The 14,350-nt window shown below is 38.9% G+C and overlaps 1 protein-coding gene across 3 annotated transcripts in view; it reads right to left on the bottom strand.

The window, feature by feature from the left end:
• The window catches only part of adgrv1 (adhesion G protein-coupled receptor V1), a 149,772-nt gene that overhangs the window by 41,754 nt on the left and 93,668 nt on the right, over window positions 1-14,350 (bottom strand). For all 3 annotated transcript variants that reach the window (XM_084947172.1, XM_084947173.1, XM_084947174.1), the window contains 6 exons: window positions 13,846-14,253; window positions 13,172-13,344; window positions 12,788-13,034; window positions 12,474-12,613; window positions 11,448-11,608; window positions 11,209-11,309 (listed from right to left, as the gene is read on the bottom strand). In XM_084947172.1, the coding sequence (XP_084803298.1) occupies window positions 11,209-11,309; window positions 11,448-11,608; window positions 12,474-12,613; window positions 12,788-13,034; window positions 13,172-13,344; window positions 13,846-14,253 (1,230 nt within the window). The remainder of the gene's footprint in view (window positions 1-11,208; window positions 11,310-11,447; window positions 11,609-12,473; window positions 12,614-12,787; window positions 13,035-13,171; window positions 13,345-13,845; window positions 14,254-14,350) is intronic.

Genomic DNA, 14,350 nt, shown 5'->3' with positions numbered 1-14,350 from the left:
ACAAACGTTTTCATCTGATGTAAAAGGTATAGAAATCCATTATTGTACATAGTAATTTTTTTTAGGGTCTCATCATAATTTCTTCAGAAGTAGCTAAGTACTGTATAGGATGCCAGTATTTTCCCACATTTTCTAGATACTGTACCAGTACTGTGTGTAAAATGCCATCAAAAAGTCAATTAAGTTTTATTCTTTCTCACCTGTCTTTCTGTCTCCTTTCACTTTTTAAAGGTTGCCATGTTAGAAAAAATATTTTGCCCTGCCATGCTGTTTATTGATGTGGCAAATGAATGGTTTATGAAAATATATCTAAATCTGTCATCAGTAATCAGAAATGGTCATGTCTCACCTCTAGTCTTCTCTATCTTAATTTCAGGTTTTCACCATGTGTTGTAGATAGTTCAGGAGGTTAACTCGACCAAGCAGTCTACTTTCGGGTACTGTTTAGAATACCAGAATAGGGAGGATGGTGTAGGTTTAAGTTTATTAGACTGATACATATATACCAACAAGACAGTGTACATCACAGTTTGTTTTCATTCAAAGGATTTATGGTTTTTCCTATAATACCTGGTGGGCCGGTCTCTAGTCAAAATGCCCGGGCCGATTTTTTGTCCCAGTCCAGCCCTGATTATACATAAATGGAAAAAACTTGGAACAGTGATGAAGCTTCCGAGGAATGACCGGCCGACCAAAATGACTCCAAGAGCACATCGACAACTTATCCAGGAGGTCAAAAAAGAACCCAGAACAACATCAAGCTTCTACATGTCTCGCTTAAAGTCAGAGTTCATGATTCATCAATGAGAAAGAGACTGGGCAACAATTGCAGCCATGGGAGAGTTCAAGACAAAAAACACTGCTGATACAAAGGCTCGTCTTACATTTGCCAAAAACATCTTGATCATCCACATTTTTGGGGGAAAATATTCTGTGAACTGTCGAGACAAAAGCTGAACTTTTTGGAAGGTTTGAGTCACGTTGCATCTAGCATAAGAATAACATAGCATTTATATAACACATCCTACTAACAGTAAAATATGGTAGGTGGTAGAGTGGGAATGTTTTGCTGCCTCGGGACCTGGAAGACTTGTTGTGGTAAATCTAACCATGAATTCTGCTGTCTACCAAAACATCCTGAAGGAGAATTTCCGACTATCTGTTCATGAGCTCAAGCTGAACACTTGGGTTCTGCAGCAGGACAATGATCCAAAACACACTTGCAAGTCCACCTCTGAAAGGCTTAAGACAAAAAAAAGAAGAGTTCAGAGTGCCTTACTCAAACTTCTGACCTGAATCCAATTGAGATGCTGTGGCATGACCTTAAAAAGCCGGTTGATGCTCAAAAATTTTGCAAAGAAAATGCAGGAAAGAAAATAGACTGACGTCATTCATTTAAACAGGGCTGATTTTCATACTGTGGTGGCAGAAGGGAGATTTAGCCTGAGAGTTTCAGCGAACTGAGCCAGGGATAGAGAGTCCAATTATCACAAGTGGTTTATGTCTGAGAATCACTCACTCTTCTTTATCTGCAGTAGTGTGCTCGAACACAAACCCTAAGGAACAACATGTCAGCAGAAGTGTTGCATATCTGCTTAACCTGTGGGTTATTGTACAGGTGAGCTGAGCCTGTGTGCATTCTCATTACCTTGTGTTTAATTTGCTATTGTGGTAAAAATAAATGTTGTCTCCTGTGTGTACTCTGTACTCTTTCTTCAGGGTAATCCACAGCCTGCAGACTGTTTTGCTACATCTACATATACTGTCACTGTTTAAACTAATCAGTCACACCAGTTACACCCAGCCACCTTTAGAGGGTTAGAAAGAAGAGACGGAGACAGAGTGAAACAGCCTTTTGCTGGTAATGTCACAGCTCCCAGCAAAGGCTACCTGCTGCCAGAATGATAAAGGGGACAAAGAATAGAAGAAGGGACACTACTCAGTATTTTGTCATGTAAAAGCGGTGAAAGAAGGGGAAAAATCAGAGAAACAGAAAAAACAGATGAACATAAGGAAATGAAGGTAAGAGAAAGTCAGGCAGTTGGCTATTACTGTACAGTGTTGGCTCATTTTTCAGTAACAGGTAAGAGACATGGACACAATGAATAGTGAGCGTGTAGAAGAAAAATGCTGCTGACTTTAACAATAGATGGAACAAATTAAGATAAGAGGAGCTAGGGAAACAAAGGCACGAGGTGTTCGAGTAGAGTATCTCCCAAAAGGCCTTCCTTACCCCTCCACTGTTCTGTCACACACACACACACAGGTACACACATACACACCGTGGCTCCTGCAACATGAGCATTTCCTGGAACCCATACACAAACGGTGACACAGGCCTCAGCTACTGACACGTATACCCTTAAATACCTTGTGTGCCATTTGCTCAACTCTGAGACAGTAATGCATTTAATAGGGACATGCTGTGTTTTAGCCTGCTATTGACTTTTTAATAACTGCACGAAACAATAACACCCTAAGATTTAGATATAAACTGTTCAAAATTTGAAACATTTGTCTGAGAGGGACAGGCTGGTAACCATTATGTTTTCTTGCTATTTTCCTTCTTTTGTGTTCTGATTTATAAACTCTTGTGGGTTTAAACACACAATAGGACAAGCTAGGCATGTACTCTGACGTCAACCAGAGAATCAGACCCGAAAAGACATTCAAACCCCCCCAATGTTTACTGATTTAATGCTTAGTTGTTCATGACGGGAACAGATACATTTCCTCAGGAAAAACAGAGTCTCAGAAAGACTCATGCTGATCTTATCTTCTGTACAAAACGACATCTTTAACCGCACATTTCATACGTCTCCCCTCCCTGAACACCTGAGAAACTGCATGCATTCGTTCAAACCCTACCCCTCTCCTTCACCACATGCACATACACAGTGACGACAGACGGGAACTTTTAGGAATCTTGTCAGCAAGCACACAACTTCTGTATTCTCCACAGAGATGGGAAATGACAGCAGTGGTTGTTGTGCAAGAGGAAAAAGAGTTAGCGTAGTGTTTATGTGTGTGTGTGACTTTGTGCATGTGGATACAAGGGCAGACTTCTGAATGCTGGATTTGGTCCCAGAGCAACAGGAAATCCTTTATAACCAGAAGTAAGAGTCACCTAAACACCTCCCATGTACTGGAATAAAGCAATGGCAACACAGGGGTAAAAACTTAAATGAATGTGTGTGGGAATGTCTGTCTGAGACGTGGCGGTGGGCTGTTTAATCCCAAAGGAAGAGTAATTATATATATATATATATATATACAGGGAGTGCAGAATTATTAGGCAAGTTGTATTTTTAAGGAATAATTTTATTATTGAGCAACAACCATGTTCTCAATGAACCCAAAAAACTCATTAATATCAAAGCTGAATGTTTTTGGAAGTAGTTTTTAGTTTGTTTTTAGTTTTAGCTATTTTAGGGGGATATCTGTGTGTGCAGGTGACTATTACTGTGCATAATTATTAGGCAACTTAACAAAAAACAAATATATACCCATTTCAATTATTTATTTTTACCAGTGAAACCAATATAACATCTCCACATTCACAAATATACATTTCTGACATTCAAAAACAAAACAAAAACAAATCAGCGACCAATATAGCCACCTTTCTTTGCAAGGACACTCAAAAGCCTGCCATCCATGGATTCTGTCAGTGTTTTGATCTGTTCACCATCAACATTGCGTGCAGCAGCAGCCACAGCCTCCCAGACACTGTTCAGAGAGGTGTACTGTTTTCCCTCCTTGTAAATCTCACATTTGATGATGGACCACAGGTTCTCAATGGGGTTCAGATCAGGTGAACAAGGAGGCCATGTCATTAGTTTTTCTTCTTTTATACCCTTTCTTGCCAGCCACGCTGTGGAGTACTTGGACGTGTGTGATGGAGCATTGTCCTGCATGAAAATCATGTTTTTCTTGAAGGATGCAGACTTCTTCCTGTACCACTGCTTGAAGAAGGTGTCTTCCAGAAACTGGCAGTAGGACTGGGAGTTGAGCTTGACTCCATCCTCAACCCGAAAAGGCCCCACAAGCTCATCTTTGATGATACCAGCCCAAACCAGTACTCCACCTCCACCTTGCTGGCGTCTGAGTCGGACTGGAGCTCTCTGCCCTTTACCAATCCAGCCACGGGCCCATCCATCTGGCCCATCAAGACTCACTCTCATTTCATCAGTCCATAAAACCTTAGAAAAATCAGTCTTGAGATATTTCTTGGCCCAGTCTTGACGTTTCAGCTTGTGTGTCTTGTTCAGTGGTGGTCGTCTTTCAGCCTTTCTTACCTTGGCCATGTCTCTGAGTATTGCACACCTTGTGCTTTTGGGCACTCCAGTGATGTTGCAGCTCTGAAATATGGCCAAACTGGTGGCAAGTGGCATGTTGGCAGCTGCACGCTTGACTTTTCTCAGTTCATGGGCAGTTATTTTGCGCCTTGGTTTTTCCACACGCTTCTTGCGACCCTGTTGACTATTTTGAATGAAACGCTTGATTGTTCGATGATCACGCTTCAGAAGCTTTGCAATTTTGAGACTGCTGCATCCCTCTGCAAGATATCTCACTATTTTTGACTTTTCTGAGCCTGTCAAGTCCTTCTTTTGACCCATTTTGCCAAAGGAAAGGACGTTGCCTAATAATTATGCACACCTGATATAGGGTGTTGATGTCATTAGACCACACCCCTTCTCATTACAGAGATGCACATCACCTAATATGCTTAATTGGTAGTAGGCTTTCGAGCCTATACAGCTTGGAGTAAGACAACATGCATGAAGAGGATGATGTGGACAAAATACTCATTTGCCTAATAATTCTGCACTCCCTGTATATATATATATATATATATATATATATATATATATATATATATATATATATATATATATATATATATATATATATACATATATATATATATAAAATTCTTTTTTTTCCCGCATACAAAAACTGGACGTGTTCAAGTATGCACACATTTCCATTCCATTGTGTTTTTGACAAGTAAATATATACATCCAATATAAGAATTTATATTTTTTGTCAATAATATATAAATAAAATATAATTAAAAAAATTATGGGTTAATATTATAAATCTAAAAAAAACTTGGGAATGTGAAATACCAGTATTTAGTTACTTTAACTACAATGTATTGAAAGTAATTCTTAACCATCTTAGTCTTTAACTCAGATGGCCAAAGTTGTCCATTTCAGTGACATACAGTGCATGTGAAAACTGATGCTTTCAGTATCATATCATGTCCTGTTTGGAAATAATCATAGTTTTAAAAAATACTTTTTTGGCAACAGGAAAGAGAAAATGAGAAGCTGAAAGATGAGAAAAAGAGTGAAATGTGAAACAATCAACTCCAATCTGGTTGTGCATTGCACAGTTTCCACCCAAACTTTCTGTTTCTACAGCTACTGACTTGTATTTCAGCAAACTACTGACAGCAAGATTTTTTTTTAACAAATACACATTTCTGTAGTTTTACTACAGTATAAAACCACAGTGGATTTTAAATTAAACAATAAAAGTCTGACTGAAATGCAGATTAAACAAAACTCTAATTTTTCATTTTAACTAACTATTTAAGAAGTACAGCATTGGTCCCCGTGTTCAGATGCTCATAAATAAGTGGACAACACCAAACAATCATTATGCTTTCATAACAGTGAGTATAAGAATTATTTTTAATATTTGGATTAAAACCTTTGCAGTCAATCACTGCCTCAAGTCTAGAACCCATGGATATCATCACCTATTGTGTTTCCTCTCTTGAGATGTTCAGCCACCTTCAGTTGCTGTTTGTTTTTGGATCTTCAGTTATGTATTTATATTTATGTATTTAACTGGACAATAGGTTCTTGTTTTATTGCTGACACTGTCGATTCTAAGATCTGCTTAGAAAGAATATACAATTGATCAGGAATAACCATGGAAACATACATATATTTTCACATTCTATTGCACAGAATGTACTTCATAATTATATTATATTATATTCATTTAATTTTATTTTTGAAAGTCATTATCTATCATACTATCAGGATAAGACAAACTCCTAAACAAGTCTAACCATACGGTAACAGGTCTTTCTCCATTTCTTCCCCAACCCTATGATAATCTTTTCAAAATAAAATAAAGGAGCATATTCCAAAGCAAACAAAACCCTGAAAATTTCAATTTTCCTATTTAATGCCATTTAGTTTTCTTTTTTCATTTTTCCATCTCTAAGCATCTAAGCAATATCTGTCAATGTAAAACAACATAATTGTGCATATACGACCAGTACTTATGTAGGACACTGTTAAATTTACACTCAGACAAAAACAGATAGACAGGCCGACACACCTACAGCGGATGTGACAAATTTTTATTTTCTTCTCAGTAGTAGTCCTGACGCAGTGGCCTTGACAGTGGCCACTGCCTGTAGGTGTCTTATTACTGACCCAGATCAGTTCCAACCTGTCTGACTATAAAACACCTTCAGCAAGATTTTGTGTCTGCAGTACTGATGGATGAGTCCTCTTACTAAACCTGTATATATAAACGTATACAGTCTGAGCTTTATACATTTGAAAAAAAAAATCCCAGAAGATTAAGAAACACATATTAGAACACACATTACTCAAGATGTGCTGCAATAGTTTGTAGAAATCTGATTGACATTTTCTTCTCCTTTGAGATGGTAAACATCACATCACACAATCTGGATATAATATCATAGTAAAGTTAAAAGTTTGTGCAATCTTCTCTTTCATCTCAGTCCTGTTTGCTTCATCATCTGCCTCTCTTGCTTGTACCAGCACTGCTGTCTTAGTTTTCATGGTGATTTAGCAATTAAATGTCCTACCTCTGGTGCCCTTGGGTCTTTGGCATTTTCTAACTAAATACTAAAGAGGTAAAAAGCACGACAGCAAAAATACTGAGACAGTAATGCAATTAAACTACACAAACTGAACCAGAAGGCTCCACTTTCTCATTTAGAAATGTATTTTTGTTATTTGGCGTCATTAAACCTAATAACCACAGTTGTGCAAGGCAGTGCCCCTCAGGTAAGACAACCCAGTACTTCCTGAATCTAGCTATATGCTCACACAGACAGGTCCAGAAGTCTTATAAATACAATGCAAATACAATTTTATATAGTATATCATTGTCATATTATTAACACGCAAGCAGCTAATTATTATAATTTGTCTAAATTCTGGCTTTATTTGATAGTGTTACGCTCCCTCTAGTGGTCACTGTTGGGTGACATAAGTTCAAATTCAGTCTTAGATGCTGGTGAAATGCAGCGAGTGTGCAATTAAGCATTTTTCTCTCAGTAAAGTCTAAAAAATATATCGTTGTGACTGTAAAATAAATTAATGCATTGACTGTTAATGGTGGCTAGCACTGTTGCCTCACACATCAAGAAGGTCCAGAGTTCCACTCCACCATCTGGCCACCATCCGTGGCCTTTCTGTGTGGGGTTTGCATGTTCTCCCACAGTCCAAAGACATCAAAGTAGTGGGGTTAGGTTAACTGGTAATTCTAAATTGTCCATAGATGTGAATGTGTATCGTTATATGTGTTAGCCCTGCGTCAGATTGGCAACCTGTCCAGGGTGTACCTGCCTCTCACCCTATGAAAGCTCAGATATTCTCTAGCGCCCCCCTGAGAAGGATAAGGTTAAGCGGAGAGAATGGATGATGGATGGATGGATGGTTCTTTTGTAAATTGTTTTCTTGATTTAAAAGATTTAAATGTGTTTAAGAAACTATCCTGCGTGCTCATGCTAGGTTGTTTGTATAGTTACAGTAAAAGGAATAAAGAGTATATTTTACATGTCTAGACAAGCACATCTAAACAACCAACAGATTTTCAGCCCCCAAAAATCTGTAAAGTAGAAAAATTAAACCCAATTAAAAATGATTGCTGCTAGCATTCATAAAGGAAACCGATCCAGTATTAAATATTTGTGAGGGAGAAAAGAATGGGACACTTAAACGAAACTAACCACTAACTGGTTCAGATAAGGGCCGATCATTCCTGCACGTTAAGTTGGAGTAAGCTTTGCCAATATTGCTCATATGCTCATATCCCCCTAAACTCAGGAATGAGGAATGTACATGAGGTGGCTTTCCTCCCTACTGTGTGCTTCAAATCCCTCCAAAACATTTATTTTGGAGAAGGGTTACAACTTTGATCTCACGTTTGCAACATACTATCTTTATTCTTCTTCTCTGGCCATTCTTTGGTATGATACCTTACTCACTTAATGATTACAAGCCACCGTGGCCCAGATGCAGCAAAACAGACTTTCTTCTTACAGCCCTTCAATTGTTTAGAAGTAATTAGGAGCTCCTTTATGGCCTCCCAGACTATTACACGCATCATTCTTATTGTGATCTTTGTTGTTTCAACTCTTGGGAGGGTAGCAATAGTTTTATATTTACTTGATTAGTACACAGTCTTTCTGACGGTATGTTGTAGGAGGTCGAAATCTTCAGAAATGGTTCTGCAAATCTTTTTAGTCTCAAGATAATCAATTAACATTTTTTCTGAAGTGCGTTCAAATCAAACCCATGATTCATTTTCTTGATTGTGTTATGAATATCAGACTGTCCAGAACATTCCAAAGATTTCCAAAGTCTAATATTTTTGACACATTTGGTTTACTTAGCTTTCTTTATCTTATTTTGCATCTTGTATCATAAAATAATAAAAAAGGTCAGTTGATATTTTAACTGATATTTATGTAGATATACAGAATATCTCAAAGTAGTCAGACTTTTCTTCTGCAGCTGCTTTCTTCTACTGTGGCTGCTTATTTATTCATGTGATCAGTTGCATTTGAAATCTTCTACTTGGAAACACACGGTTTAGTTGTTACAGTTTATTACGCAATAAAGTTGATAGAATTTTCACGGAGAATGTACAATTTATCTTTTAAATTAATACATACTTACTGAAGTGTACCTGTAATATTAAAAGAGGTAGATACCAAACAGGTTTTTATTTCTATTCTGGGCTTAAACTGTATATTTAAGTCAAGTATCAAGTCTTTATTTGGTCGCTCATGTTAGCTATCTGTCCAGTTTATACTGACTTGTCAGAGAAGCACTGAGAAACACGAGTAAATCTGACTCTAATTACAACAGAGTATTTCATTTAATGAATGTGTTTCTTAGATTCATTCTCAATGCGTACAGGAAAATTTCAGAAGTATGCTAAAACCTTTGCCAAACAAGTAAAGAACACATTTAAAATCATGATTTTAAACAATGAAAATGATTACTTGCAAATCTTAAAAGATCAGCACAAGATTCTTTTGATGAGCAGAGGATTAGAGAACAGTGGAATGGCTTCAAAATTGCTTGTGATAAGGAAAGCTAGATCCACCCAGTGCAACTGATTGGTCAGCAGATGGTAGTTTTATAAGCACTGGTCTGCTGCTAACTGCTACCTTGAAAAGCCAGGGTTGCCTCGCTAACCCCAAATCCTGCTTCGTCACTCAACTTACAGACTGTTTAAGAGAGGTGAAGTATTATGTAAGTTCTCTTCAGTGTACGGTAGCAGTTGCAGAGAGAAATTCATCAAACTGGCAGCTCTAATTTTCTCCACAGAGAGTGCAAACTCAGTGAATGATTACAGCCAACACAGATGGCATACCCTGCCTGCCAGAGGTGGTTGGAGTTGGATATGATCCTTCAAATCAGTGGTGAGGTGTGAGCTACAACCCACAAATATGGGAGACATTTGTGTTACTAATAACATTTGGCATCTATTCTGATATATATAAAAAGAAGAAAAACAGCACTGTCACTGTATCACTTATAGCCACAGCTTGACCAAGAAAAGCTGAATATGAGCTTGCAAGAACAAAGCATCTCTCTCATTCTTTAAATGACAAGTTTGCAGAAGGATTAGATGAATGCAATTAACATTCTTGATTGACAGGTAGCATTTTTAACAAAAACAAACAGAAAAACAGAGTCCTCTTTGTGAATATGCAACATTTTCAAGACATTAAGTGGTAAATATTCTGACAGAACAATTATAAAAAAGGACCCTCCTGGCAAATTGTTGAGGTAATTGAATTATGTCCAAATACATGTGTCATCCAGTTTGTGGATAATTATTTAAAAATAAAAGAAAGAAAGAAAGAAATCAGACTGTCTAAAGAAATCTGCTCCAAGTGATTTATATAAGAAAAAGAGTTTTTTCAGCAAGCCACTTGACATACAAGATAAACTGAAGAAGTGAAGACAAGATGTCACTTGATCTATTTCAATTCAGCACATCCCACCCATCATTATCTCCGAAATACTTCCAGCACTAACAAAAGACCGCTTAAAGGCTACATTTTAACATCAGAACCTACAATCAGATAGGCCTTCAGCAAGCTTTTCACAGCTGGCTTTGACTAAAAGTGCAAACATTTCGAATCCCTAGACCAAAGTTAGACACACGCACTATCAAGGAAGAAGGCATTATTATACAGTAACATACAAACTAGGAAAGAGAACAGGGTGGAATTTTCCATCCAAAACCCTTTTAGGTTCAGGGGCTCTGCCTGGGCCATAAACGGGTCTACTCCGAGGTGGCTAGCCCCCAGGGACCTCTTTAGAAATGACTTGTGTTTGTCAACCAAAGAGAGGGGGACCAGTGGAAAATTACCAGTCCCGCACTCAGTCACGCAAGCACACATGCACACACACAAACACACACACTTGATCAGGACCACCTGTAGCCACATATCTATCTCTCTCAATGGTTATGTGACAGCTTGCGTTTTTAATGGGTGAGGGTGCGGGGGGCATGGTTGCGTTGTCAGGACGCACCAACCCGCAAACTACGCAAACGATGACACTGGATGATGTTCGCATCCATGCACATTTCCAAGAAAATATCTGCGACATGTCTAGCGTGCGACGTGTGACTGTGGGTGTGTGTGTGAGTGCACAGTGAGCAGCTTTAAAATGCTCTAAGCGAATGAATCCACGTATGAGTGCTGTGTTAATGTTTGCAACCCACATATATCTAATATGCTGGTCTACTGGAGCACAGAGAAATGGATGCCTCAACAATGATTCCCAGAGGTGCCCTGTCATGTACATTTGCACCTGATGCAAAGAGATGAAAATACCAAAGAAACTAATGCTGCATTCAGAGTTTAAAAGCAGAACAAGATCCAAACTAATGCTTTACCTGAGTTCCAAGGCAGCTCACCATCATGTGAGTGAGCAGTTTGGCAGCAAACATGGGGAAACGGGAGCACAGCACATGGGATATTATGGCCAATGCAAAGCCTGTAGACAGAGAAGTCAGCATTAATGATACTTAATTAAGTGATTTATTTGAATCCATTTATACAAGTGGGGATGTACATATGGAAACTCCACAAGGAGGGTAAGAAGATGAGAACTCAAGGGGAGAGTGTGTTATACCTGAGATACAGATAAATCCTGAGGCAAAGAAGGCTTCATTGTAGGATGCAAGCTTTGCAAACTCAGCGTGGGCTGCGTAGATAGACAAGTGCGTGCATGCACACTCAACATAATTCCCACTTTCTTCCACAACCCTGCAGTATTGACCATTTGTTGACCAGCTAAAGGGAAGACAAAAAGAGACAATAAGAGACGAGACACTACAACAGAATATAACAAAATATGAGCAAAGTAAATACAAAGGGCAATGAGTCTAACCATGCCCATGATTGTGTGCTATTTGTTCTCTGACATTTTGGCTTCTTTGAGTTTGTTTTATTATTATCTACAGTAACCTTTACTTTGCAAAGAATGTGTGAGACAAACCAGAGCATAACCGTGTTTGTGTTAGATTCACTGTTACTGTGATTCTGACTCTCTCTCTCTCCATATTTTGCTCTCTCTTGGTATCACTTGCATAATAAATTTTGCTTCCTGGGGTACGTCCTCCAAGTAGCTGCTCTGTCCAAACCAAACCTGCCAAAAACACTGTGTTCCTGCCAAGTCCAATTTCAATCACCAGGAATGTCCTCAACAAAGTAACTCAATGTGGGATGATTCAGCGTGCAGGAGACTGAATGTGTAGATATAAAGTAGAAAGATACGGCATCAGCCACAGAGAGGCCTTATTGAGAGGACAAACTTGGAACTCTGCCCTTTATTTAGCAAAGTATTACCCAAAATAAGTATAAGGAAGACAAACAGAGGCCTTCTTTTGATGCTAATCAAGCCATGTGTAGTCTTAAATAAGGAAAGCAGTACACTGGTTAAGCTAAATTACGTCGAGTAAAAAATAAATTAGTAGGCAGACTCTAGAACTGGAAAAAACCTCAGCAACTGATATTATCAGGTAACAAAAATAAATGGTAATATTTGTATATAAATAAAAATATACATCTTATATTTTTGTATATAATGTGCACGTTCTATTTTTAGTCTATCTGAGGAACAGTTAAGCTTGAATCTCATTTAATGTGTTTTTGTTACCTTCCAGTGGTCTGGTTCCAGAGAAGGCACTGAGACTGGCCTGGTTTAACCTGCTGACCGGGGCTGTGGATACGATACACCACCTCGTTGCCATCTTCCAGAGGTCGTGACCCTCTGCCCTGGAGACTGGCTGAGAATACCTACGTATAACCAGATACAACAGAAGACGGTTCAGTTGCAGAGCAGCCACCAGAGTAATGGCTGCTTTATATCAGAGCCATACTGCCACCTGCTGTTTAAAAAAAGAAAAGGAGATTTTGACATTTTAACAATTGCTCATGATTTTTAAATGAAGTCAGTGTCCCAGCACCTACTTTCCCATTGAGAGCAGTAGCTGCATCACTGGTGCGAAACCAATGTTCATTTCTAAACTCGGTCAGCTGCATCCTGTTGAGGTTGCCGCAGTCCGCAGTTAAAACTGCTGGTACTGGCAGCAGAGTATTTGGGAGCTGGAAGAAGTCTGCATTACGGCCCCTGAACTTGTATCCATTAATTTCTGTGGGGTACCACTGGAAGGCAGAGATGTTCATATACGGACAAGTTTCCAGGACTGTAACCTTTCTGGAGAAAAATTTTACAAAGAAGAAATTGTAAATCCAAGCACGATTTAACATTAATTTGTAAGGTAATATTCATCTGTATTACAATAAGGTGTACCATGCAACTCTTCACTCATTTAGAACATTTAGGACACTCACATCTCACACTGACTATGTTTAAGGAGGGAGAATGCAAATCGCTCCGCCACCTCAGCAAGGTGGCTGAGACCTCGAGTGTCGTCTCGACTGGGATTGGCCAAGGCACACAACAGGTTATAGGTCAAATTCCGGCTGTTGTTCTGTAAAGGAGCTCTTTCTGCCTCTGCAAGCACCTGGCTCAGAAGACAGAAAGGATGAGAAAGACTGAGGAGCTCTGAGTAAACTTTAGTGCTGTTATTCACACATCCAAAGCACTCATCTGAGTTACTTTCTTTAGTTTGACCTTCAGGGTCATGCGCATTGCGTGTGCTCAGAATGCATTTTTCTCTGTAGTCCCTACTTCTTATTTACTCTTTCTAAACATGGCCCTGTATATTCTGTTTATTCTTTTGTGCAGCTGGTTAAGAAGATGCAATAAATAGATTCTAATTTCAACTTCATGATAGCAGCAATCTTATTAAGTGAGAACTAATGAATGACAGACTGGTCCACAGAGCTATCAAAGTAGCTCATGGGAGGTGATGTATGCCCTTTAACTAAGCTGACAGACACAAACAACTACACTGACTCACAGTCACATGCAATCACATTGATTATCCAATATTTTATACACTTATGCAGTAATTAAAAAAAAAATTATTTGCTTGGTGTAAAAACCAGATGATTGGGCTTACCTTCCCCAGACCTTCAAACACAGCGATCATCTGCTCATTATTGAGAGGTGGACTGACTTTATCTATTAGTCCCTGCAGCACCAGGTCCAATGTAGGAGTTTCAAGGGGTTGATGCAACTGGTCCAGTAAGACCCAGACAGCTTCACTTGCTGCATTTGACACCAGAGTCACATTAGCCAGGCCAAACTGGGAGTGTACTGTGGCACCTCCTGTTGGATTGTATAGCTCCACTTGGAAGCGCTTAGGTGTGGGTAAGGATGAGGCACGGTCAGGTGTTAGGTAAATCTCCAGTGATGTGTTACGTTTGCCCACATCAAAAGTCAGCTGGCCCTCCTGCTTAGGGAAGTCCATCCCTGCTTCAGCAGGCCAGATTATAAATGGACCCACCACCTCTTCTCTGGAAAGCTCCTAGAAGAAGAAAAAGAAAAAAAAAAAACATGCTAAACTCTGCTGGACTTAATTAAAGGAGCAAGTGAAGAATGGAGTTATATAACCACCATCATAT

The sequence above is a fragment of the Perissodus microlepis genome, chromosome 12 (assembly GCF_051167445.1).
Source record: "Perissodus microlepis isolate ML-2025 ecotype Zambia chromosome 12, ASM5116744v1, whole genome shotgun sequence".
Lineage (NCBI taxonomy): Eukaryota > Metazoa > Chordata > Actinopteri > Cichliformes > Cichlidae > Perissodus > Perissodus microlepis.
Note: the sequence above shows the minus strand (reverse complement) of the source record. Positions and strands in the feature narration are given on the sequence as shown.